The following is a 27,713-nucleotide window of genomic DNA, read 5'->3' as shown; positions in this document are numbered from 1 at the left end:
CCTAAGGAGTTCAGCTTCAAGCAGAGGCTATTTTGGGTCTCATTTTTGTTATAGCTATTTAATATCTAGCTGTAGACTGGGAAAAACTTGCAGCACTGATAGCAAGCTCCCTACCTGTGTTCCTGTGGCCTGTAACATCTCAGACCTGTATTGTGAAAAGCCATCAGCACACAGCAAACGCTGCAGACTGGGATTTAAATCATGTCTGCTGTGCCATGGGAAAAGAGAAGCAGAGAGACTTGTTGATCCACTTTTACATAACTGTGCAGTGGACAAAAAAGCGTCCAGCATGTGTTATGTTGTGGAAGGCACCAAGCTGCAGCCTTTCCTTCTCAGTCCTCCAAACCAAAATGCACAAACACTGCAGGAGAGTTTGTGTTGCACAATGACAAACAACTAACTCATCTCTGGCTACAGGGGTCTATGAAGGTGGAACTGGGACGTCCTCAGCTGGTTCAGTTCAGCCTTATGTCTGGAAATGCAGCCTCCGGCGACATGAGTTTGACATCTCTTCTACAAGGCCTGATTTCTCTGAGACCACCATGTTACCTTGCTTATGTGCTGATTCAGGAGGCTCTGAATTGCACAGAGACTATTCTGGATAGTAAATATATCCTAGGAGATATATTTAGCTCTTGTGGAAGTTCGTGGAGCCTCACTGAAATAAGTGGACTAATTGAGGAGTAAGGTAAAACCACTGGCTTTACTGGGTTTTATGCACAGGCTGAATGGACTGAGTGTTGTCTTCCTTTTTTTTTCTTTATGAAATGGTAAACAAGGTGCATCTTAGGGCACAGTTCTGGCTAAAATGTTCCATCTAGCTACTCCAATTGATTAAATTCATCTGGAAATCAAATGGATAACTGGATAAAATCGAGCAAAGTAATGATAGACTGTGAGCGATAACTTCTATAGTAGCACTAGAAAGATGTCCCATTGTGTCAGTGCCACGAAGCAGTCAGGTAAGAGACTTTGCACTGAGCTTCTAAGAAAAATAGTTATGTGTTTTCAGGTACTCAGTGTAGTGTATTTAGGAAAAAGACTTGCATAGTCAGCAGGCTGGATTGATAAATTTGTTGGCATAAAATGCCAGAAAGAACTTTCTGAATTAATTGGAGGTGGCAAGATGACACAGGGCATCCAGCGTTCAAATACATGATTCCTAGGAATGAGAAGCTGACATGGATTCTAGCTCTTTGGATAAAGGCCAGATTTTTATGCAAACGAACAAGGCATGAAACTGCTTCACTGTGGAAACCACTGGGAGCTGCCTAGTCTGGGTGACCAGTGCTCTATGGGAAAGCCTCATCGGTGGGGGCTGAAGTTTCTTCCTGGCAATGGCTAGGGAGAGCAGAGAAGAGTTTCTACCTTTACTCTCTCTGACAAGGATTCTGCTTTGGAGGGGACTAAGACTGCCTGGCAGAACTGTAATTACACTCAGGATTATTGGGGATTGTACAAATTAAATGATGAAGACATACAGGTGTCCCAGAAGAAATCCAGGCTGCAGTGCCTTGGGAGTCTCAGCAGCTTGGTCTCGGTCAATGCAGGAGTAAGCGGTGTGACTTCGGCAAGTTGCTAACCCTCATGTGTAGCTGTAGCCGGTCACTGTTATTTTTACTGGACTACAGTTCTTCATTTTCAGTCTATTAAAAATGATTAAAAAATAAAATACATGAACAAAGATGTATAAACACATGGTTCACATTTTATGGGAATTTTGGTTTGCTTGCACTTGAAGCCACGCACATGTTCCACTTGCACACATTCTGTCATATACATTGTGTATTATAGTATGACCAGTGCACCCACAGACAGCTAATTTTTAATTTAAGTGCTTGATATTCTCAGCAAAAGTGAATTCATAAATAGTGTGCATTACCAGGATTTGTGCAAACTGTGTTTTACACTTGCCTGGATTTCTGTTTCCTGGCCACTAAAGCTCTTAGGACTTTCCTAGCCACTAAAGCTCTTGGACTGTCTAGTCTAACTTTCTGCATAACAAGGCCAATGGTTTCTACAGTGAGTTCAGTATCTTGCAGCTGAAGCAGACAGCATTTTTTTATAGGCATCCAGACTTGATTTAAAAGCTCCAAGTGTCATAGTATATTCCAGGGCAAGCAATTCCAGTGGTTAATTACCTGCACTGTTATAAACGTGTGTCTTGTCTCCAGTTTGAAGTTTGCTGAGTTCAGCTTCCAGGCTCTGCACCTTTGAATGTGAAATGTGAAACTCTCACTTTTTGTTGATTACTTGTATAGTTTATCCAAACAAGAAAAGGAAATGATTCTCTGTGGCTAGTGAGCAGGGTGGGCAGGAGGGTGTTAGCATTCCTGCCCTTCTGCAAAAGTAATTATGAAAGATGCCAAGCAGTGGTTTTTAAAGCCCCGTCTAACCTGGCCTTGAACACTGCCAGAGATGGGACAGCCATAGTTTCTCTGGCCAACCTGTGCCAGCTCCTCATCACCCTCATAGTGAAGAATTTCTTCCTATTATCTCATCTAAATCTCCCCTCTTTCAGTTTAAAGCCATTCCCCCTTGTCTCATCCCTACGTGCCCTTGTAAAAAGTCCCTCTCAAAATATATTTAAGAAATCCAGGAGTTTCCAAACATACTGTTTTCTTCAAAGCAGTTTATATACTTTTAGTCCAACACAAAAGTAAGCAAAAGGCCAGAAAGCATCTGTTTACTGCTAAATAACAAGAAATCATAAAATTTCTCTCTTTTTCCACCCTCATTTGGGAATTCAGCATACTCTTAGGAGAAAGTCAGTGTCTTCTTTTTAGCATTAATTCCTACAAGTTTTCTTATATGATCTTCATATCATGTGAATATTATATAAGAATGACACGCAAATTATGCAGAACTTTGGAGTAAAAGGCTGGTGTCTGTCCCCAGTGGGACAGCAGCTGCTTCTCCCTCAGTTTCGTGCTAATATTTATTTCATTGGCCTGCCTGATTAACTTTATCCAATGTTTCTGCAGTGCCTCCACACCAATCTTTTGATTGTTGCCAGGGCTTAGCAGTTTCTGGAGTGATATTGTACAGCTTGTCTGGGAAATCTCAACGCAGATGGAAGCTGGCTGCTATGTGTGTTACTGTTGGCAGTGACTATATATTTCTATATGTTTAGAGCATTATTAGCAATTTCTTTTCTTTTTTTTTTTTTTAAGTGGGGAAACCAAGCTCACCTCTGTTTGTGAGGGACTTACTCAGATTTTACCCTAATGCATGTAGGTAGATACTTCAAAGACAGTGGCCAGAGAATGCTTGGAGTGATTTGAATTACACGCTCTGATGGGGAGAAAGTGGAGACCACTTGCAATAATGGAGTTTAAGAATCTCCAGAATACTTTGGAAAGTGTTTCTGGACTCTACGAGAGTATATGCTGGGAATGCTGAGAAACAGCTCCTTCCTGCGAAAGAATCACTGGAAAATGTCACAGCAGACTTATCCATTCCTCCTTATCGCTGCCCACCATGGGCTACAACAGAGCAAAGATGAGGAGAAAGAGAAAAAAGGGGGGTGCAGGCAGTAGCTTTAATTGGGTGTTTTAAAGGTTCTAGGAGAAAGGGAATGTGTATGGTACTGCAGGGTTCGATCTACATTATTAAGAGGAAACATGCTATAATAAAACTTTTCTGAAGTATTGTTCCAGATACTTCTGAAATGAGGGGGAGGGGGAATAAAAAATCCAGAATAAAAGGAGAGAAAAGAAGAAAGGAAAACAAAGAAGGAAAATTTTGAGGACACAGCGATGGAAGGAGGTGAACCAATCATTCCCCACTTCATATTCTCCATCTGAGCCCATGAATATGCAAGTGAATATCAGAGCAAACATTATCACTGACACAGATTCCCTTCCACAGCATATTTGTGTTGCCATGCATATGAATAATTGCATTAGTAAGGCAGAAGGTCTGGTTCCCATATTTTACATGCATCTATATTTTTTATGTGGCCATGCTTTGCACCCTAATTATATGGTGCTGGAAACAGCCATTTGTCTTGTTTCTTCCCAGTATGAACAAGATCTTTTTTCCAGCTGATCCAGTACATAAAAGAAATTGGAGCAAGAATAAAAAGTGTCAGCTCAAGCTACATCTGAACAAGACAGAGGCAAAAGGAAAGCATTTTAGTGAAGTGACGAAGGTCGGATCATCTGCCATCTGGTAGGAACTCATTGTATTAGCAGACCATGTTTAATTCTACATCTGCATAGCAGCGATAACTGTCTTTTATGTTCTGCCTCTTTCTTTTCGATGTAAGCTTCATTACTAAAATAGATGGATACATAGATGAGATGACATGACTACATCCTCTAGCACCCTGTTTCCCAGCTGCGGGGGAACATGACGCAAGCACATAGTGGTAGCACTCCCTGTGACTCTCGTGTTTGGCACCAGTCACAGTGTCAGGGCTGCTTCCAGCCTTCAGGTCTCCTGGGACCAATGTATTGCATCAGCATCCAGATCCTCCACTAGTATCTACTATCCTCCACTAGTATCCAGACAATTGTGATCAGGCCTCTGCCAGCTGATCTATTAAAGCAGAACACTCCTGAGAATCTGGCAGAGCATGTGTCCTGAGCTACTCAATTTTGGAAGTCTCACCAATCCCACTCTGAGGTCAGGATAAGCCCTTGATAATTTTCAACTCAGAGCAAACCCATTTTTGCAGATACTAGATGAATTCACTACTGAGCAGAAGGCTAGCACTGTAGTACTTAAATATCATTTGAGCCTTATCTGAAGATTTTAATTGGACTTATTAGGTATATGATCTTGGCCTAGTCTTGGCACAAGGATTATTTTCACCCGAAATGAACTACTGAGGAGCTGACAACATCCTTTGGAAGAAAACCAGCAAGAAGTCATTACTCTTGGGATAGCTGTGAACTCCAGGAGAGTTAGAGAAGTATTTCCTTCTTAGGCAGAAAGCAGCATCATATAAAGCAATTAACCCAAGTGCTGGGCCTATATGCAATGCTAAGATAGCTAGAGTAACTGAAAAATATTTACTTACATTCAATATGCAATATCTTCGTAGTTTGGATCATGTTACTGTCTGCTCCTTGATATGGTTTCAATTATTTTCACAAACCATTAAAGTCAAGCTGATGAAATTGAACCATCCTGTGGAACACATCTATTTATGGAATGGATGTGCCCTGTACCAATAAGAATCATAGAATCATTTAGGTTGGAAAAGACCTTTAAGATCCTCAAGTCCAACTGTTAACTCAGCACTGTCAAGTCCACCACTAAACCATGTCCCTAAGTGCCACATCTACACATCTTTTAAGTATCTCCAGGGATGGTGACTCAACCACTTCCCTGGGCAGCCTGTTTTTGTGAAATGTCTTTCCTAATATCCAATCTAAACTTCCCCTGGTGCAACTTGAGGCTATTTTCTCTTGTCCTATTGCTTGCTACCGGGGAGAAGAGATGAACACCTGCCTCGCTACAACCTCCTTTCAGGTAGTTGTAGAGGATAGTAAGGTCTCCCAGACTGTTTTCTCTCTGTTATATTGTATTTCCAGAAGATATCTGGTAAGATGAATTCCCCGATGAGGACCAGGTCTAGTGATGGTGAAACTTCTCTCAGATGCTTATAGAATATTTCATCTGCGTCTGCATCCTGGCTGGATGGTCTATAACAGACTGCCACCACGACACCTGCCTTCTCAGCCTTCCCCATTAACACTCAACCCTAACCACCACCATTAAGTTCTATACAATCAAAGCACTCCCTCACACAGGGCTGTCCCACCACCTCTCCTTCCTTGCCTATCCCTTCAGAAGACTTTATAGCCATCCATTGCAGCACTCCAGTTGTGAGTCATTCCACCATGCTTCCTTGATAGCAACTATGTCATAGTTTTCCTGCTGTGCGATGGCTTCCAGCTCCACCTGTTTGTTACCCAGGTTGCATGCATTGGTGTAGATGCATGCTTCAGTTGGGCTATTGATCCTGTCACCTTCTGGAGGGAAGTCCTAATTCCTACATGACCATTCTCAGGATCTTCTGTGGTTTTTAACACATCAATAACCCTTGTTCCTTTGCTGCTAGGGATCTTTTAAAGGAAAATACATTATCTGAGTGCTTTTCAACTGTGTTCTCTAGTCCTGTGCACTTGTCATCATCTAAAGCCATACCAGCCTCTGGGTAGCACTTTTTTAGCAGTTCAGAAGATTTATGTGTCTGTTGCTGTGCTGAATTCCATTCTTTGAGTAAGCACAGAGTACTGAAACTCTCTTTTGAGGAGTGAGGGAGGAGGAGGAAAGATTAAAGCAGCTCATGTGCTTCTTACATAAAACTTGAGAAGCTAATGAAAAGCAATTTGATTAAAATATGATTAAAAAGATGTTCTGTGGCATGCCTGAAGCTGATGTTTTTAGATGACATAGGTGCATGGGGGAGAAGGAGGGAGTTTGGTTGTTGATATTTCTTTCTTTTTTTTAAGTATAGTAACACCTAATATTACAAGCTGCCCTGCAGGAAAGCCTCGTGGGACTAGTAGAGCACTACTACAGTGAAGGAGTGTCTTTGCAGCAGATGGTGAAGAGGGCACCCCTGAATTTGCATCCTTGGTTGAGAATATTTTTATGCAATTAGAAACCTGGCTCTGCCTTACATTAGGGCTGCTCTTCATCACCCCAGGAATATAAAATGGATTTGAAGTGAGTGTAAGTGTAACTTACAACAGCTATAAAGCAACTTTGCATCTTATAGCAGTTTAAAACCTTGGGGTAAGTGAGAATCTGGATTCCCAATGTATAAATTATGGCCACTCTGACTGAAAATGAATTGAAGAGTTTTATATTTTGTAATGCTATCACTAAGCCAACTTCACTAAGTTAGTTACATTTATTTCAATATAGCAGTTCTATTCATTAGAGCTCCTTAAACAGTATGGCAATCTCCAGGTTTCACTGGTTTGCTTTGTAAATATTTGGGAATTTTACAGATACACATTCAGAGATCAGATTGTTCTCTCCTTTTTTTTCATTCCGTCTTCCCTAGGAAGACATAGCACAGGAGGTCAGTACAGAAAACACATTCTAGTCCATTGTTCCTTTTCATGTTCATTATGCTTCTTTAAATAATACATCACAAGACACTTTATGAGAGTTTTTCTCAATGAAATTGAAGGTTTTGGTATTTGTTCCTTGGATATTAACTTACTGTGATTAATTATCTCGCCTCTAACACCAGTTATGGTCTGTTTGTTATCACTGAGCCCTCAGTTGGCATTGACGGTACTTGAATAAATCATTTACTCCAGGATGAGTTCCATGCATCTTACTTTTAAAATAGCAGGGATTTAATCTATACTATTTTCGGGACAAAAAGGGAGAAAAATAAGTAGTAAATCATGAAATCTTTATGAAAACAAATAAGGTTCCACTCTTGCAAAAGATTATACACATTCCTTTTTGATTTTGTGTCTCTGACAATGGCATTACTCCTGTAAAAAAGGAGGCAGAAAAGCAGCCTGGGTACTGAACATACTGAGCATCACGTCTTACTTTGGGATCTCATCAGCTGCTTCTGCCACTAGTAGTTTTTAATACCATGCCAGAATTAAATTAGCTATTAGTTACTTATAATGCAAAATGAATATATATCTTGCTATTTTGCTGTTCCCATTTCCTTCCAGTATTGTTCCTTTCTCTCTCAACAGGAATTGGTCATGATGTTTGCTACTGCAACAGCATCTCAAAAAAAAGCAATGAGCTTTCCCTCCATTCCTTTCTTCATTTATATTTTCTGGAAGATTTTAATATTCACAGGGATAACATCTCAAGGCCTATTGCAAAATCTGCGTTCCATAGTCTCCCATTAAAAGCAATGTCTAATTAAGAACCAAAGCCTGCGGGATGAGCTCTCTGGGAGCAAATGACTAATTCTTGATAGCAGGACTGTGGTTTTAAGCTGTTGCCAGCATCTTGAGAACAGTTCGATGCTAGAAGCTGCTCCCAAGGGTCCTTTCTTTCAGTTTCACAAAGTACTGACACAGGTGAAGCAGCTGAGGTAGATGCTCCTCACCACTGTGCAGAGAGGATTAGGATGTGCACACCAGCAGGGGGAGATGAGGGGTTGTCTTTCCACTTCTGGGAACCTTGGCACTGTTGTCTGCCTCCAGACGCATCTATTTCTTCTACACTAAGGCCTTTCCACTGCACAGACTTGCAGTGCTTAATTAAAGCTATAATTTTAAATACATTTAGGCATATCATTGCAGTGCTCTACTGGATACAGAAGATGAGTTAAATCTGCTGCGTGCACCAGTGAATTTATAGGGACAAGCTACTCCAGCAGATTGAGTTTTAAACCAATGCACATTTATCCACACTGTTGGACTCTGCCTGGGCTACTGGCCCTGCAGCTGGATGCAATAGGGCAACTGGGACTGTGGCCCAGCTGTGCAGGAGCTATGGCTTGGCTAATTTCCTCTAATAGCAGATGTGTCAGGCAACTCCACCAGTTGCTCTTGGCAGTCTGCAGTGCCATTTGGCTGTAGTTTTGCTTCTGACTCTCTTGCTTTTCATTCCTGTTTGCTTAGTCTTGATCCCTGGTTCCCGTCTCCTTTGTGTTATGCTGCTATAATTCACCTTGTTCCAGCCCTGACTTATAATAGGGACTCTGTGGTTTTCAACCTTCTGGCTCCATGAATTTCTGACTATGCTTTTCAGTTTGGTATGACTCTTTGCATCCCTGGTGTCTTGATTTATGCTGGCTTCAGTACTTGTCTCCAAACTTAATTCCACCTTTGGGCTTACTAAAGTAGCCTGATGAAAGTATGTGCCCCTTAAGAAATCTGAAATTGCAGTGGAGGAAACTTGCATTGACAGCACTGGAAACAGGACAGATGTGGAAGTCCCTTGCATGATTTCTCTTGAGTTTGCATGCTGCTAGGGATTACAGACATGACTTCTGAATTAGTTTAGCACCAGAGGCTTCATACAAATGCAAATATTCATTTGCAGCCTTAGATGACAATAGCTATGCTTCTTTTATATTGAAATATGTTGTAAGCAGGCCAGTTTTGGTAGGGAATATAACTATTTCCAGGGTTCAAGGTTATTTTCTTTCATTTCTTTTCTTTCACTATCTGTTGACTTTTCAAATGTCAGTCAAGCTCTGTATAATTGCTCATGGCACCATTTGTTACTGGTTTTGATGTTGATTCAGCATCCTGGAATTTGCAGCTGACCTGTTTTCCCTCTCCAGTATTCCAGATGCCACTGCTTGCATTTTATTCCAACACAATTCATTTTGATATCATCCGTTCCGTGACTCTCTGTAGAATTATCTATTTTGCTTGCTTTCTAAACCAGGCACAGTATCATTAACAGTGTGTACAAGTTCTGCTAAAAGCTTCAGGACCAAATCCAGAACCTGTATAAATAGCTGAGCCAAAAGCCCAACAGATGAATGCAAGGGGAAAACATGCAAAGCTCCAGAGGGGCTGATGATGCAACAGGTTAAATGCCTGAGGAGGATGCCTGAAGGCCACACATGGGGAAAGGGGAGGATACATTTGGTGATGGATTATGTGGCTATGCTTTGCCATCTGAACTTTCCATCCCTTTGCAAACATAGCCAGAAAGCGTTTGTATGATACAAGGAATTGTTTTGTGCTACAGGCCCTTTATCTAGCTCCCTCTTGTGTACTGAGGTAGAGTAAGAGTGGAAACAATTCATCAAGAAATTCTCAGACTGGAACACTCAATGATGATATAAATTGACATACATATATATATATATATATATATACACACATATACACGGTCCTTTGTGTAGGCTCTCTCCACTGGGGTGAATTGCCTCTTCTGAATATCATGAAACAAAATGGCATGTAGAGCACTGGTAAATGATACTGACTTTCCAAGGCTAGTACATAGCACTTGCTATCAAATTTATTTTGGTCAGATGTAGACTAATATAGTTATTTTGGGAGTTTTAGGTGCTTGTAGTCAGTGCTGTGAGTGCGGACTGTAACAGAACATTGATCTCTCTGTGGAACATCTCCTGAAGACACACTGTCAACATAGATTAGTACATAGTGGTTTTAGTCTTGTAGATAACTATGTTATAGAGACTATGGCTTAGGCAATAGAGTTAGATACACGGGTGTTAAGAATCCCCATTAATTTTTATATTGAAGGGTAGTAAACTGAAAAAATCGCTCTTTAAAGAAAATACAGATCTCTCTTTAAAGAAAAATCAGGAAAATAATCAGTTAAGGCAGCATCAATATCCAGTCTAACCTCATTGCACATGTTTTCCATGCAGCCAAACATAATACTCAAGAGCACTAACTCCCCTTTACTTCCAAGATACTGTCAAACTTACATTTATTACATGTGAAGCCAGAATTTCTAGGGGCTAAAAGATGTGTGAAGAACAGACTCCCTATATCTAGAACAGTCTTTCTCTAATAATAATGATTAAAATTTTAAATGCTATCAACTCTTACAATCAATACTTTAAAACAGTATCTTAATTGGTTGAATCAGTGTGCAAATGCATGGTTACATTTCTAGAAGATAATCTTCATCTTGCCGCTGAAATAAAGTCCAAGCAACTTGATTGCTGATTTGTCATGAGATCTATGGCAATGTTTGGAATCTGTTAGCCTGTAGTTCTTTATGAGTCTCTGGCTTAAAATGAGTGCCATCTCATTGTATGGGCATTTATTCCTCCTTTCACTTCAGCTGGATGCTGCTGCTGTGTGCTTACAAGAATTGTCATGTCTTAGCTAAAATGGAAAAGAAAAGCTCATCTGAGGCAAACAGGTGGGGACTGACTTATTTTGGACTTGAAAAAATACTCTCTCCCCCAGCCCTCACAGACTTTGTCTCCAGAATCTGTGATCAGAACTTGACTGCTCTTCAGAAGATCAAAGCATATCATGCTGGGCTTCTATTCTGCTAGGGGATGAAATGACTAATGATGTTACTAGGGATCGGTGATGCAAGAGGTCAAGTGTGTTAGAATTTTCCAAGAATCCATACACTGTGTTATTCCCATTCAAAGATGTGATCTTCATGTTCTCCTCCTACTGATAAATACGAAAAAAGGAATCAAATATGACTGAGATCCCATGAAAAAGAAATCCATCTATGGTAAAGGAGGTCTTCCTGAGAAAAAGCTGAGGAATCACCTGTGTAGCTGAGGAGAAAGGACAGATTTGAGTAACAAGGAATAGTTATACAACCTTTACTACTAACACAGATGAGAATTACAGGATTTTCCCAGGCCATTACTATTATGAGAGAACAAAAAATGGGGGTTGGTGATTTCTCTCCCTTCCCTTCCCTCCCTCACAGCAAGGGTAAGGATTTCGTAAGTGCTCCTGACACAAGTCATGGGGTTAAGATTGCATCACGCTACGACAGAGGAGTCCTGAGATCTTACACCTGTGATGCGAATCTTGGCATATCATACCTTACACAAGCAGCATGGTATGTGGTAATTGGCAGTGGTACTCATCTTTGTCTTATGAAAGCTAATCTGAAAACTCCTCTAGAAGAAATTACCTGAAATGGGGATTCTAGCTTGGAAAGGAATACTAAATGCATTCAACAGGTGTGTAATCAAGACACTCCACAAGATAAAATGAAAGAAATTTGCCTAGCCTCAGTGGCATATTATAATTGAAAACTTAGAAGCAAAGGAAAACTGTTGAAAGAAAGAAGCCCTAGATAGCTTTCAAAATTAATACAGACATGGTGAACTTGTGACACTTGAATGTCCTTATGTAACAGCAACAATAATTATACTTTCTTATTAAAAAGTCAGAGCTGAAGTCTTGTCCTGTGACTAATGGGGGAGCGAGTGTAACCTGGAGAGACTCAGAGTGTTATTGCAAGCTATCAAGAAGAATCCAGATGACTCACGCAAACAGCCTGCAGTCACAGAAGAACGGATATCCAAACTGCTCCTCCGCGTCTCAAGAAGTTGTGGCCCACAAGGTGTAGGCAATACCTGAATGTACTGGCCATACTGCATTCCTAACATGCTGCTTCTCCTTCTGTGCCCAGGCACCAAGTGCCGCTAAGCAGTGCTTCCCAGCAGTGGGGATGAAGATGTAGAGGTTTTCCTGTTCAGATTCTTCAGTGCACTTCACACTTCATGAAGTATGCCCAACATATGGGGAGCCTTCTGCACACTTGCCATGGGCTTCAGGATTTCTTTGGGCATATGTAAAATATCCTTGCTGGAGCACTGGCTGTGTTTCATATTCCTGTGTTCCCATTGCGACAGGATCTCAGATGGGAACTTTGTTACCCAGCTAGCTCATACTTGTGGGACAAAAGGATGGTCACACCACATGGAGCTCACCATGGCTGTGGGAACATGCTGAGAACCCATGCTGCTGTGTTGAATGTCAGGCGCGTACAATGTCTTCCCATGTTCAGTGAAAATGCCACAAGGACAGACAACAAAATGTCCCCTAAAAATGTCAGGGATATCAAAGCAGAGATATGTGTCATAACTGCCATCTTATTTTCTTTGTGGCTTTCTGCTAAGCATGCAACTTGTGCATCACCCTGGAGGGAAGTGGGAAGCTGGGTTAGGTGTCTGTTGATTCTCGGCTCATCTACACAGACGTTGTTCAACAACAACTCTGTAAACATCCCTCTTCCAGAACAGGTGTGCCCTATTTTCCTCTTTAATTAAAAATTACAGTGTTAAAGTAAACTGGAACAGCTCAGCCTTATTCTGGAAATTAGTCATGAAATTAGTCAAGAATAGCTCCTCCTGAACAACTACATGTAGAAACATGTAAAAAATATTTATGTTGTTTGAAAGGATGGGGGACACGGTCACAGATGTACATTGCTTTCCAATCCCCAAAGAAACACAGAGAGTCGTCACCTTCTGACCGGGGGCAACGAACACTTCAGACGCCAGGTTTGACTATCATGGTGTTCCTTGGTGGACAGTTTGAGGCTACGTGGTGCTGGTCAGGCCCCAGCAGCATGGCCCAGAGCTGCAGCCTGTGCAAGCTAACCTGCGCCAGGTGCACCAGGGAAGATACACGGTTACGAGAGATGGATGTATTCTTCTTTTTTTCCGTAGTGGAGAGTCTTTCACCGAGAGATGTCCTAGCGATCCCCCAGACCGAAGGATGTTCTTTAAGCAGTTACCTGGCTGTGCAGTGGCTGTGCCGCGCCGGGGTCGCCGCACCTGGGGGTAGGTACCCCCGGGGGCTGGCGGCAGGACCCGCCGGGGCTCGGCGGCTGTTCGCACCCCCCGCACCAGCGCGGGCCGGCCCGGCACGCAGGCGCGGCCACCGGGCGCGGTTCCCCGGCCACCGTGAGTGACAAGTGGCGGCCGCCCCCGCGGCCATAGGAGAGCTCCAGGTCTCCGCCTGCGGCCCCGAGGTACCTCCGCGGCCCCACGGGGCACAGGAGCAGACCGGACCGAGCTGCAGGCCCCCGGCCCCCACGGCGCGGGTGGGGGCACCCGCGGTGCACCTGGGCGGTGCGGCGGCGCGGCAGAGGCGGTGCTACCTGACAGTGATTGGCAGCTCGGCGCAGCCAATGGCGGCGCGGGGGACCGGGAGCCGGGAGGGCGGAGCAGGGCGGCGCGGCGCGGCGGGGTGAGGGGGCTGCGCCGGGGAGCGTGTGCAGCGCCGTGGGGCCGCGGCTGGTGTCGGTGCGAGAGAGGGGAGAGACCCCGCGGGGGGCGGGGGGAAGGGACGGATCCGGATCCCCATCCCCGTCCAGGGCGGTGGCGGGAGGAGCCGGAGTAGCGCCTCGGAGGAAGGAAGCAAGCAAGCAAGCAAGCAAGCAAGCAAGCAAGCAAGCGCAGGGCTGGCCGCTGCGTGTGCAACCTGGCTGTTCCTGCTGCCCGCGTCCACTCGCGGCTTTTCCTGCCGGCGCTGCCTGACAGCCACCCGCCAGCAGCGGGTGTTGTCGCCGGGGTCTTTGGCCGGGGGGGGGGGAAGACCGAGCCGTCCTAAACAACCCGGAGGCGTGATTGAAAGCGAGCAATAATTAACTGGAGGAGGAGAACGGGGGTGGAGGAAGACGAAGGAGGAAGGCACCGCGCGGCAGAGCCCAGCCGAGCCGAGCCAGCGAACGGCGGCGGGACGCGGCAACTTCGGCCGCAGCGGAGGAGCCGGAGCCCTGACCCCAGCGGCGGCGGCCGCCGCCTGAGCCCGTGCCTGCCCTGCCCGAGCGGGGAGAGCCCCGCCGCCTCCCCGGCCGCCGGACATGTCGGAGCATAAGGCCGTTGATCCCAAGTTATCGACGACGGACAGGGTGGTGAAAGGTGGGTGCTGCGCCCCCGCCACCCTTTTTGCCGGGTCGTCCTGCCGTGCCCCCGGCTGGGATCGCGTCCGCGCTCCCCCTTCCCCGCCCCGGGCGGACACCGCGGGGCTGCCGGTGGCACGGCCGCTGGGAGAGGTGGGCTCGGCCCGGGGGCTTGCGCCGGGCCCCGGTGGAGGGTTTGCGGCTTCCCTCGCCTGCCCGCCCGGCGCTACATTGCAGCATTTCCCCCCCTTCTTCCCCCCGCCGCCTCCCCCTCCGCCTTGAAGGCGCTGCACAGGGCTGGCGTGAGAGAGAGGGGGAGCCCCAGCTTCCTCACCCGCCCCAGCGCCTGGGGGAGAGGGGGGCAGGGCTAGGCCCCCTCCCCCAGCACGCCTGCTCCTCTGGGCATCCCCCCTTCTTCCTTCTCCTCCTCCTCCTCATTCTCCTCCGGACTGCGCTCCCCGGAGCCCCCCCCTCCCCCCGCAGGCTGCGCTGCCGCTTGTCACTGCCGCTCGGCTCCCTGCATACAGCAAGGATGCCTGGAAACATCCCCGCGCCGACACCCGGGGCTCCGCTCCCCCACACCCTCCCAGTGCGGAGGGACCGGCTGCCCGACCGCCCCCCTTTCACCCCCACTCCCGCCTCGCTCTTTGCAGGGCCCCCCCTCGGCACCCAAGGCGGGGATGCCGGGCGGGGGGTGCCGTGGGCGCTGTGGGAGGTGGCGAAGGCTGCTTCCTCCTCCTCTCTCCATCGCTGTCTCTCTCTGGCGGCCCGGCCTGCCTGGATGTGAAGTTATCGGGCAGGCGGACCGTGGCCGTGCACCCGCGTGTGCGTGCGGCTCTGCGTGGGGTGCTCGACACGTACCGGCTCCGTGGTGCTTGCTTAGTTTCGAAGGTATGCGTGTGCTGCGAGCCTCGGCCATATAAACAAATTACAGTTTGGATTAATAACACGTTGTGCCCTGCAGTGCAGACCAAGGGCTTAGTTACTGGGGTAGTGCCCGATTTCAATTGCACATGTGTATTTCTCCGTGCGCATGAAGTGCCCGAGTATTTAGTGATTTGTTGTTCCAACCCCACCCGCCTCTTTTTTTCCCTTCAACCGTGGCAACATAGATAGGTACACTTGGATACAATATATTTCATCCAGTTAGATTATAACCCATATACCAATGCAGAGTGTTACGGTGGAAAGCATAAATCCTGGATGCAGCATGCATCTTTCCAGAACTCAGGAGGCTGGAAATAGAAATGGCCTTGGAATACGTGTACTTGTGTATTTACATGAGTGTGCACCAAAACTAAACACTGTAGGTAAATATTTTTTGGAAAGGCCTATTGTTTATATTTTTGTGTTTGTATTTACACTTACTTCCTTATGCCTTTTCTCTTACTTAATTCCCTGCTTCCCCCTGCTCCCCCCCAGTGAAACTGTAGATGCTCAGATGTTATGAGAAATGCAATTACAATAATTTTTTAGAAGTGAGTTGGGAATTCACCTTTGCCTTCTAATATCTGGAGTATTTACTGCTTGTTTAAGTACTTGGTCTGTTATATCACACCAAGAGTAGGCTTTAGAAGCCTGAAACAGCTGTTTCTTCTGTAGAAACAGCAGAATGATCATCGTATTGGGAAGACTTCCTATGGAGAAGACTTCTTCGGCATTATGGGATGCCTAAGTTTTGGTGGTTTTTTTTTGTTGTTGTGTTTTTAAAATTTATTTTGTTGTTGTTGTTTTTTTTTTTCTTTTTTTTTAAATCTGCCTTGGTGCTAAAACATGATCAGATGTCCTGTGCCTGCTGTGGCAGAACTTTGGCTTAAGTCGATGTTTGTCATCAATAGGAATTCTCTCTCTAATATTTACAAAGCCCTCAATGGCTTCAGCATATCTTCATGTGTTTTGTCAGTAATTGCTCCTTGCTTTTAATTTTTATTTTTGTTTTTTACATGTGTAAGGTGTCAAACATCTAAAAGCACTATTTCTAAGAAAACTTAGCAGTCTGTATAGTCAGGCATTTTTATAATGCAACTAAACCAGAAGTCAGCTTTGTTAAACTGAGCTAAAGTAGTTAATGAAAAGAACAGAACATAACTTGCTGCTTAGGTGTCCCGCTTCTTCCCCCTGCTAACCGTTGTCTCATAAGGTCAGTGTTTCACTGGAGACCTAAAGATGTGTTTAACTGGTTTAGTCCTGTATTAAATATTGAAACCCTTTTAAAGTCTTAAAATAGCATCTGAAGAGAGTAGTACACAGTAAACTGATTCTTAATAGGCTTATTCTTTGCTGTATCATAGGCTCTTCACACTGCCTTGGTGTATAGATTAAGGAGATTGAGTAAGAAGACAAATGGTGGTAACAATAATAGAGATAGGAGATGATTACTTTGTTGTTCCTTTCCTATAGAATGTGATTTGTACCTTATTGAGATGAATATCCAAGCAAGTTTGCGGTGTTAAATGAATAAGGAATAATTAAAAAAATAACAAGGCACCGTGTAAGCACCTATCCAGGGAGTTGGAGAGCATTGGTATTTTAGAGAGGAAAAGCAGATATTCTGATGTTGGTGAGACATAACCTGTTAAAACAATCTTTTTTTTTTTTTTTTTTGCAAGTTAGAATGTCATATAAAGCCTTACTTGGAAAGGAAATGCTTCTAGCATATGGATGTAGGCTCTGGATTAAACTCTCATGTGTTTTGTGGTGACTGTGGGGTTTGTTTTTTTTTGCTTATTTTTATTGTGTTTGGTTGGGCTTTTTTTTACAAAACCCTTTCAGTTTGCTGGTACATGACAGGAGATGTCTCCTAACAACAGTTCTGGGCTCTCTGGTGAAAATCCTAGCTCAGCACCGTTATGTAATGGTGGGGTGGGTTTCAGGAGGTTACGGTTCCAGCAGCTTCGTGCAGGTTGCTTGTGGCTCAGAGCTGCCTCTTTGGGGTTTGCTGTGGGCTTATTTTGTCTTCTCATACTTTTAACATTCCAGTGTACTGAGAAGTGGGCTATTTCCATAGGCGAGGACTTCCTCTCGCACTTGCTTTGCTTGTTGAATTCTCTGAGCTGTGCTTAAACTGCTTGGAATAAAAAATAAAACATGCTTTTGGGAGAAGGGGAAAAAGGTTTAGGAGCCCTAATGCTTGTAAGGTCCTGGTCTTTTCCCACCTCCGTCATGCAGCCTGTGCACAACTACATTTGTCAGCTGGAGTGAAGTTTTTGGATCTGACACTGTTGTGCAATGAGCAGTGTAAAGAAGAAACTCAAGTCTGTGTGTAATGTTAAGTTTTCAGAAGCCAATTATCTCTTGTTAAAGTTGACAAAACTACGTTCTGTTGAACTAAAGGAAAAGTATGCGAACCTGAGGATGCGGTTACAGTGTGAGGAGTATGTTTTTGGTTTGTGCTGTCCTTAAGATGGTATGTATGTTATGATGCAAATTAGACAATTGACCTTTACTCTCTGGATTTTGTGGTCCTGTAGAGCAGCAACACTTCAGTCTGTTGACTGCAAATACTGCAACCAGTGCATTCAGGTACATTCAACATTTTGCAGGATCAAGACTCAGGGCAATGTACTATTGCAGCAAATACTGACTTGACTTACTTAGGAGTTGAAATTTCTTGCTTTTTTTGTTAGAGATATGATGCAGCCTTCACCTGGATAGATCAGTCTTTAAGTTCCTGTTCTCCTTCAGGACTGAGGAAGCTACTCCTTATCTATGCTGCTTTTAACTTCTGAAACTTGCCAGCCTGAGTGTGGACTTGTTTGCTCTTGAGAAGGTAGAAATACCTGTCCAGGAAAAACTGGACTAAGGATACTTGCCCATTCCTCATGGGTCACATAACAGCTGTCTGATGTCAACAGCTTTTGGTCACTACATGAGCAAGATTTGAACCCCACAGACCTGGAGAGAAAAGCCGTGTATCATGTTACTTGACCTCCTCAAAATATTCAGTGTTGCATTACTGCCTTCTAGAAATACTGCTCTAAAGCAAAGTAAACATAATTAAAAACTTAGAAAGTGGACTGGAGCAGTCATACAAAGAAGTAAAGTCAGTAGTTCTTGGAAATCTTGCTGTTAGCTATGTACAAAGATCAAAGATTGATTTAATTCTCTGGGCAGTCAGATGTTTGTGTGCTTCTGAGTGCTTTGTTGTTGGGTTGGTTTTTTTTTTTTCATTATTATTATTTTTCTTTGAAGGAAAGTGGTGCTTTAATGAAATCCTCCCATTTCAGCTGTATCGATGGGCTGTTGACGTGGCTTGTGAACCTTGGTGTTGGCAGTCTCCTTTCCTCCAGTCTGTTGCGTGTGGAGGTGTACACAGTTATATCGACAGTTGACAAGACCCCAAAAACCTGGATACCATCTCTGCGGTCTCTGAATTTCAAACCGTGTCATTGTTAATGGTCTTCTAATGTTCAGGTTGTTGGTTTTTTTTGTAACATAATATGGATGCCAGCTCGTGATCAATATGTTAGACATCAGTGTTAATTTCAGATTTGTGAAAGGTAAAATTGCTGTCAATAATGGGAATTAACAAGGAAGTTTAGAGCCTCCATTAGTCCAGGGAGGCTTGTCTGTACTTGCCAATGGCTTGTGCTCCAGGCTGGAGTCCATCATTGGTGTATTGCAGCAGCCTGCCTCTCTCTCTGTGAATCAAATGCCGTTTTCCCAGCATAGATGTATTCTGCAAGTGCTGGGCTGCCATTCAGTGGTTTTTTTTGAGTAATTGGGTGATGACCTGAATGTCAGTAGCATTGGTGTATTTGGTGTATGTTTTGGTATAAATTTGAGTATTGGGAAATGCATGACAAGGACCAATCTTGCTTGGATCTTTATAGCTGTCTAATGATAGTAAAGGGTTATTTGCCCCTCTTTTGAGGGTGCTGAGGATTCAGTATCTGCCTGATCCTCATGAGGGGAGCGAGCTGCTTTGTAGCTGTTCCTATTGGCATAGGAAAGCTGACTCCATTTTTCTTTTAATGACTTTATCCTTGTATTATTCAGGAATGTACTCACTTGCTCTGAGGAAGCCTGCACCTGGGTTTAAGGAGTTTACTAACTACAGAATCCACCTTGAGCTATGTCAGAAAGGTGGCACTGGTACAGCTGGGGATTATCTGCTTGCCTTCATCCACTTTTACCTTCATTTGGAGGGATGGGTGTTCCTCTACCTTAGCTTTGGTAACTCTGTAATTGCAGATCCCCATATACCATCATAAAGCAAACCATATGAGATACATCTGAGAACAGAAAGCAACTGAATATGCTTGCATAGGTTTTATTGTTACTTAAGAAAGAAAATGAGGTTGCCTTGTTATTTTCTTCTAGGTAATCACTTTGTTCTCATGGTCACAACTAAGTTAATACTTGTAAGACCAGTGGAATCTGTCAGCTGGGTGCTGCTTGGATATTGCAGTCCGTGTGTGTTTTACACTGCATAAAGCCGTCTATATGTGTGATGGGCGTATAACACTTGTAAAAGATTGTGAATACAGTAATGAGAAACTGAAACAAAACCAAAGTGCAGTGCTTGACAATTACGCTTGTGTAATAAAGCTGGTGATTTATTTTGATTTGTGAACTCAGCCTCTTAGTCATTACGATAATTTTGTAAATAAGCCCTTTAGCAAAATGAGTCTTTTGCTACATAGGCATAGGGGAAAAGTCTTGCTCATGCTAAAGGACACCTTTCTTAGGTAGCTCTTGCTGCACTGAATAGGTTGGAGGCTTTTCTCATGCTATAGTATGAGAATGACTTGCTGAGTCGCAGGACTGATATAAGGTGAGGGATAAAGTTGCCTTGTTTGTGTGTTAAAAAACTTTTGTTTACTTCTGAATTCTACATTGGTTAAAGCCATCTTCTGTTACCTGCTCCCTTTAGCTGAGCCTAGCTTGAGGGCTGGTGCTTTTGATACCACTGGTGGTGGCAAGCAGCTTGAAAGAGGAGTTCATGCTGGATGTTATCAGCACTTAACTGGAAAATACAAGTCAGTTGAGGTACTTTTCTATAGGGGGATGTTGTAGAGAACAGTTGTTTCCTCTCTGCTGTCTATTCCCAAATTGAATGTTATTTACTTTCATTGCATGCATCCTACTTAGAGGTGATAGTTGTTGCATGGTTAAGCTTGCTTTTCTGTGCAGGTTGTGGCAGGAAGATTGAATGCAAAATATATTTACCTTTGATTACATAACTTGATATTTTTGAATTATTTTTTTTGGTAGTTCCATGACTTGCAGAACTCATCACATTCCTTCCTGTCTGGTAATTCTAAAGGGATTTTATGTCAAAAGTCATCTTGGATAGTGTCAATACTAGTGGAGCCTGGATATTCCAGACTTTTTAAGGTTTCTTCTGTTTTGCTGAGTGGTCCCCACTCAAAGTACAAAAGCAGGACTGTAATTTGAATTTCATCCTCCATTTAAATATGAATATTAATTTGTCCAAGGCTTGCCAGTAATGTTGGAGCAGCATGTAGTGGAGGGTATTTCCCTCTTGGTATCTTCAAAGAATGTGGAGTAAAGTGTTTCCTTAAGAGTATTGTAAGGTACAAAGATACTGCTTAACACTTTTCTCAAGTGTGCCATAAAAGAAGCCACAAGTTTCTGAAATTAAAGCCACTTCAAATCATCTTCATGAAAAGGTGCTTTCTTAAATCTTTTGTATGTGGTTTCACGAGTCAAATGCAAGTTATAATTGTGTAGTGGTTCTTCAGCCAAACAGTTAAATCACTTCCTGTTCTGATAATCAGTCATTTACCTTGACTTTCCTCCAGCAAACATTATTTTATGGCCACTCAATAATGGCGGAAAGTATAATCCCAGTTTGAACATTATAGCTATGTGCAGCCTTGTGCACCTAAGTCCACGGCTTGTTGCACAATCTGCTACTCAGATTGCAGATTCAGATGTATGATTGTTGGAGGCTGTACCCTAGGTACAGATGAAAATCTGAACTACTTATTCCTACCCTGCTTACTCCTCCACCAGAAAGCTGCTACTGTTGAAATAACACCTCCAGAGTAGTACCTCCTTGACAGGCACTTACGTGTGTTTTAAACTGCCTATGATGTCTATATTTATAAGCGAGGTTAGGCATGTTAATGTTGGTATGGCAACACTATGAGGAGAGCATGACTGTCTTATTTGGGACTGAATTATGGTGCCAACACAATCTCTGACTAGTTTCCAACTAATACTGTTTACATTTGGAGCTGGAGAGGGGAAGGAGCAGAGTGGAAAGGCACCAGAGGTCAAAAATGGTGTTTTAGTTAGAAGCTAATTCCTGGGTATCCCAAGATTGCACGTGCTAAAGCTGTAGGTGGCATTCTTTCCTTTTGAGGTGTACTTCATACAGCTTTTGAAAACATTTAGTTTGAGGGTTGTCTACCACTCAAACACCTTTCTACTTAAAAATAAAGCTGTGCTGTACTGAACTTCTGTTGCAGCTTCCTTTTGTTTTAGGCGAGTTGTTTTATTTAATACTTTCTCCCTCTTGTGTTTCAATATGTCTTTTCCTGTCTATTCCTTTCCCACATTTCTGCAAGCTTTTTTTCCTACTTACTGCTCTCATACTTACTGCACACATAGTATGTCCAGCAAGCACAAGTACTGCCTGGTATTTGAGATTTGGCTGTTCATATTGAACGTGAGATTTGCTGAACACTCTGTCTTTCCTCTGGTACATCTGTAGGTTCCTGGAGAAGCATGTGAGAATAGGGGAAGTATATTCTGCCTCTTCCTCAGACTTCTGTTGTAATTTTGTAGTCAGCTGCTGACTCTGTAGCTTTCTTTTCAGCAAATAGCTCCACTGTCATTGTACTGCTCAAGCTCTACCCAACTTGTCACAGAGGGATGTCTCTATTTTGCAGTTCAGCTGCTGCTTGCAGGTTGCTTAGCAGTAATGTTGAAAGCTCACAGTGTGCCTGTTAGTTTTAACTCATGTAATTTGCAAAAAGCTCTGAGGGCTAGCATAGGCAGTGGTGTGTTTTGGTTAACTTGAGAAGAGAGGTGGTATAAGCACTCAGTTTTTGCTGTCTTTGCAACCAGACACAGAAGTTGGCAACCCAAGGTGAGATTTGGTGAAGCCGTTAATACTTGGAAAAAACCCTGAAGTTCACCACAGAGTGAACTTCAAAACTGCCACCTTAAACTCTAAGAATAACAGGTGCAGAACCTAGTCTGTATAGAGATTGTACAAAATCTTGGTGGTAGAGAAAGAAAAAAGGACAATAAAATATGGTTGCATTGAATCTTCTAATATAGTAGCTATTTTTCCATCTTTCAGATAGGCATAGTAAAATAATTGAAGCCTGATGTGTTCTAGGGCTTTCACAATTGAGAAGTGCTGTAATGGGATTAAACATGTATTGATGGAGATAGGTGTTGGTATAACAATGCCAATATTCTACACCATGGTTTTGGTTTTTTTTTTCTCCATCCCATCTTCTGGAGACATGCAGCTTACGCGTTGCATCAGATTTGTATTAACCAAAATACTTTCCTTGGATCATCCTGACTGTTGCACAATGTGGAACTGATGGAATGGAGCAAAAAAGTATAACTAGCCTGCTGTGGAGCAAATTCTGTTATAATGTTGGCTCTGATACTTGCTTATTATACAAAAATATCAAGCCTGCACAATGTTGCCATAAGAAAGGAAGTGCACTTTGAACTTCTGATTGGAATGGTGAAAATAACATGTGTTAATAATGGCTTAAGCAGATGTGGTGCTGCAGACAGTCTTTAGCACTCACTCTGGGCATTGTTCAATAGGCTTAATTAAGAGAATCCAAACTAGAGGTTTTTGGCCTCATTTAGTGTGTGATCAGATTTTAATTTTTAATTTAAGCTTTTGTGAGTGTCTTTGAAGGTAGGTTGTAGGATTTTAATTTTTTCTGTAGCTTGCTGGTAGTGACAGCTCAGTAATTGTGTGGCTGCATAAACTAAAGTTCCCGAGTTGCTCATATTTTAAAGTAATCATCATTTGGAAAGAAATCCTTTGCAACCTAGATAAATGGCCCAAGGTGAGAAAAAGAGACTTCTCTTCTACCATGTTTTCCATTGCTGTGTTTGGCTATATGTACGTGTTTAACAACTGTTGTATTTCTTTCCTTGGATAAGGATGCTTCAAAAGAACAATAAAGAATTGTTCTTTTGCTGTGGTTATGTTGCTTGGTATCGACTCCCAGATTGGTTCCTATCAAAATGGATGTATGCTGTGTATGGTTAGGTGTGATTTGTCTTTCTGAAATGTCTGGAATTCCTTTGGAAGTGTTCTTCCGTTCTGAAGGGGAGAAACTGGTAAAATGAGTGCTAGTTTTCTTAATAAATCAGTTATTTCCTTGGTAACTAGGCAGTACAGGAACTTCTGACTTCTTTTTGGTCTATAGCCTATATGGGTTATTTTAGATGGACAGGCACATGGCTAGAGAGGAACATATACTCATGTATTATCTGTAGGAATGACATGAAATGACATGAAATAGTATGTTTCAAGTTCTGTGGAGATTTTATGTAGGAGTACATGCTTTCCCCTTGCTGCTTCTCCATCTGTCAAGAAGTAAAGCTCCAGTAGAGAGTGTTGTTTCTGAAAATTCTTTCTGCATCTATGTATGTGTTGTGTGTGGTTTTTTTTTTGTCTTATTTTAACCTTTACTTTGCATCTGTGTATTTGAATCCTTATGAACAATCTGGTTTGGTTCACATACAGTGCAGTTAACAAAACAAAAGCTTCTAGATGGGGGAAGCCCACCCTTTTGTTGGCTTCAGAGAAAAGGTGTTTCATCATCCACTTTGGACTCGATATAGTTCTACTTAACACACCTCTTTTCAACAAGAGATTTGGGATTTCTTGCCTGAATTCTGCTTTTATTACTGTGAGAGAATTTTAATAATTTAATGCCTTTTATTTACCATCATTTTTAAAGCAGTTTAACGTAATTGACAGTTTGAATGCAGAACCACTCATACAAAATCCCTTCCTGTACCCCCAAACGCAAAACCCAACCCATGAACAGAAATTAAAAAGAAAAATAAATCGGAATTTAAACAATTTTTTAGACTTTTTTTTTTTCTATGATGCTGGCCAAGTTCTGGTTTGATGTAGATTACAATGGTCATACTGTGTTACAATCTTTGAAAAAGTGCAACTGGTCATTAGCTGCAATGACACGAACAGCTGTAGTGTTTTATGGTAACAGCTGGGAGCAATCTAGTTCTTTTCAATAACTTTCTTTTATTGTTCCTTTCATGCCATTTTTTAAAATGAGAAAGCAAGATTATTGTATTTGTTTTCTATTTTACACCAGGGACTTCTTCATAAGCAGTAGTGGCAGTTGGATATCAAAATACAGCGCTGCTCTTTGTGATTTGGAACATTTCCCTCTACAGGACCTGTTTCATAACCCGCTGAAATCTGCAGGAGTTGGAGTCTTTTCATTAACTTGAGTAAACCGTGAATCAAGTAGTCATCCTAGGACCTCCAGTTTTGGCCTTTTCAGTGCGTGATTTCTCTTCAGTTTAAACTGCTTCATTATATCTTATCTTAGGCAGCTTTAGCTCTTATTTTAACACCATCCTAAGTGCACTTCTGCTTTGCAGTGCACTTCTGCTTTGCAGTGCTCTTACTTAGCAAGCAAAAAGGGGCTTGTCTATTTGTAGGTGGCTGGTTTCTCAAGAAATTGTTCTCCTGTTGCTGTGTCTTCAGAAGTGTAGTCTAAAATGTTTTCCATGTGTATATATATATGGCTATTTTTTATCGCTGGAAAAACAAGTGGAGCCTTTATCATGTATAAATATTTTTTCTATCCCCTTACAAGTGAGTTTTCTTCAGTAACGAACATATCTGGATTGCCTTAAATATAATCTGTTTAACTTATTTTCCTGGTGTAATAGAGTAAGTCTTAGTATTAAAATCACGCTAGCAGTACTAAAGATGTACATACCAGATCTGCGTGGGAGCATTATTTTCTTCCATGAGAGACCTGCTGTGCTGTGTCACGCAAGTGGTGGTGTCTGTGATTACTAGAGGGGAGCCTAATGGCATAACAAGGTATGTTGGGTGCACAGCTGGGAAGTTTGGGAAGAGGAAGTAAAGAGCACAGCAGGCACAGTATGTGTTTTCAGTTCGGTAGTGTGCTACTTAGGGAATCCTATCTTGTTTAGAAATCAAAAGCAGAGAACTGTTTTGGGAGTACTTTGCCTGTATTGGCTCAGGTGAATACCTTAGAGGTGTCTGTGCAGCAGGGCAGGAGGCTATGCAGCAGCTACTAGGGAGCTTGGCTCTGGCAGCAAGCAGCGAACTGGCAAAGGCAGTTGGTGATACTTTTACTTACTCACATACCTTGTGTGTATAACCCTAAGTTTTGTTTAGAATATCAGTGAATGATCTTTCTGTATCTTTAAGAGAAGTTGCCTGAGATAAGGTGCTTATGGTTTGTGTTCACTGTATCAGCTTCTAAGCTGGTTGTTCTTACATTATCAGCAACGTGGTGAGGAAAATGACTTCAAGATGCTTACTGAGATGGAGTTACTTTTGGTACAGGGAGGAAAGGAGGAGGGAGGTTTTTAAAATACCCCCTTATTTGTAGTACAAAAGGGAGAACAACTGCCTTCATTTTACTTGAGAGATTAGTTTTAGCTTCTGGGCTGTTGACTACTTTAGCAGGTATGGGTTTTTTTCTTTCTCATTTGATGTTATGCTCACCATACCAGGGGAGAAATACTGTATCCTTAATTTTTCTGAACGATGTGCCAAAGTATCTGTCTTCAATCACTTACAACTAAAAAGTATGACCTCTGATAGCTTCATAGAAGCACAGGATGGTTGAGGCTGTAAGGGATATCTGCAGGTCACCTGGTCCAGCCCCAACTGTCATAGCCTCTCCTCACAGGAAAGATGCCACAGTGCCTCTAAATTATCTTAGTGGTTTTTTGCTGGACTCTCTGCAGTTGCTCCACATCTCGCAGTTTCTGTGTGAAATCTAAATGTAAATGAAAGTTAATTTATATGTCTAAAGAACTTGCACCTTAGGGAGTAGCACTTTCCTCCTTTTTAACAAGGTACTGACACCTCCCTGCAACTCTGAATCTCAGGTGACACCTGCCTCATGTAACGCTGTCTGTTTACCACATAGAAGATGAGGGATAGTGCTATCATTAATGAAAGTCTTAAATGCATGTGAATTTTTTTGTACAGCATTAACCTCACATCTTGTACCCTATTGTGGAAGACAATACTTCACTGTAGGATGTTGTTTATATAACCTAGGCTAATCTTAGAAGTATTGCCAGTCAGAAAATTACTCGGCAGATATCTTTTCTGTTATAATCTAGTTGCTATGGCTTCTGAATGTGTGTTAGACACTTCTCCCCACCACAGATGCTTCCCCCCCTCCCCATATTAATGAAAGTCACAGGAGACAGGTTTTTATAGGTCATCTTAGAGAATTTGGCAATGGTATCCTGAACTGAATTAGGAGGAGTGTTGCCAGCAAGACAAGGGATTTGATCCTTCCCCTAGGCACTAGTGGGGCCACACCTGGAGTGCTGGGTCCAGTTCTGCGCTCCCCAAAGCACGTAAGACATGAACATACTGGAATAAGTCCAGTGCAGGGTCACAAAGATCACTATAAGACTTTCATGTGTAGAGAGGCTGAGAGAGCTGGTGCCATTCAGCTGGGCAATCTCATCCATCTCATTAGGATGATCTTATCCATGTGTATAAATACCTGGTGGCAGGAAATGAAAAAGGGGGATCCAGGCTCTTCTCAAGTAGTCCCCAGTGACAGGGCAAGAGGTAATGGGCACATTGACAGCTCTTACAGTAAGCAATTTTCTGTTTTTTTCAAACCCTGGCACAGATTGCCCAGGGAGGTTGTGGAGCCTCCATCCTTGGAGACACTCAAAAGCTGTCAGGATGTGGCACTGGGCAGCTGGCTTTTGGTGGCCCTGCTTGAGCATAGGTGTTGGACCAGATGGCCTCCTGAGGTTTCTTCCAGCCTCAATTATTGTGTGATCATCTTTTATTGAACGCTTTTAAAGGATAACTAAACCACTGTTTAGAATTTCACATTTGACCAAACATGACACACAGACATCTCCCTCGAAAAATGGAAGGTTGTGTCTGCAAATGAGGTATTCTACAGGAAGAATGCTTTGTGTGATGATGAAGCTCCACCAAAATGTATTTTGAAATAACAAGATGTGTTGCATTGGGAAATCATATATGTTTTAATTGACACATCCGTACGTAGCTGATAGTGTTGCTGGCAAAACACTGCACAGATCATTGTTGACAAATTTCAGAACCTCCTGAACATGTACAGCTCCTGAGTTTGGTGTACTCTGAAAACAGGGACAGATAGTGTGCCCACAGTACTTCGCTTTGGGCAACTGTGAGAAAAATGGAAACAAGCTTTTGCATCAGTCTTTCATAGCTATTACCG

General features: G+C 42.8%; 1 protein-coding gene and 1 long non-coding RNA gene across 4 annotated transcripts in view; both read left to right on the top strand.

Annotated features, from left to right (window-relative positions):
* The window catches only part of LOC133281951 (uncharacterized), an 85,133-nt gene extending 72,678 nt beyond the window's left edge, over positions 1 to 12,455 (top strand). Inside the window, exon 3 of one of the 2 annotated variants that reach the window (XR_009747602.1) lies at positions 11,815 to 12,455. This is a non-coding gene — a long non-coding RNA (uncharacterized LOC133281951). Of the gene's footprint in view, positions 1 to 3,659; positions 7,727 to 11,814 lie in introns of those variants that run through there. The other variant, XR_009747604.1, reaches the window with a different exon arrangement.
* A 1,363-nt stretch (positions 12,456 to 13,818) lies between these two features.
* The window catches only part of PPP3CA (protein phosphatase 3 catalytic subunit alpha), a 194,846-nt gene continuing 180,951 nt past the window's right edge, over positions 13,819 to 27,713 (top strand). For both annotated transcript variants that reach the window (XM_061477882.1, XM_061477873.1), the window contains exon 1: positions 13,819 to 14,293. In XM_061477882.1, coding sequence (XP_061333866.1) covers positions 14,236 to 14,293 — 58 coding nt within the window. In that variant the 5' untranslated portion in view covers positions 13,819 to 14,235. The remainder of the gene's footprint in view (positions 14,294 to 27,713) is intronic.

The sequence above is a fragment of the Pezoporus flaviventris genome, unplaced genomic scaffold (assembly GCF_033815535.1).
Source record: "Pezoporus flaviventris isolate CSIRO_AGI_PZ_B2104156 unplaced genomic scaffold, CSIRO_AGI_Pfla_v1 ptg000002l, whole genome shotgun sequence".
NCBI classification, from domain to species: domain Eukaryota; kingdom Metazoa; phylum Chordata; class Aves; order Psittaciformes; family Psittacidae; genus Pezoporus; species Pezoporus flaviventris.
Note: the sequence above shows the minus strand (reverse complement) of the source record. Positions and strands in the feature narration are given on the sequence as shown.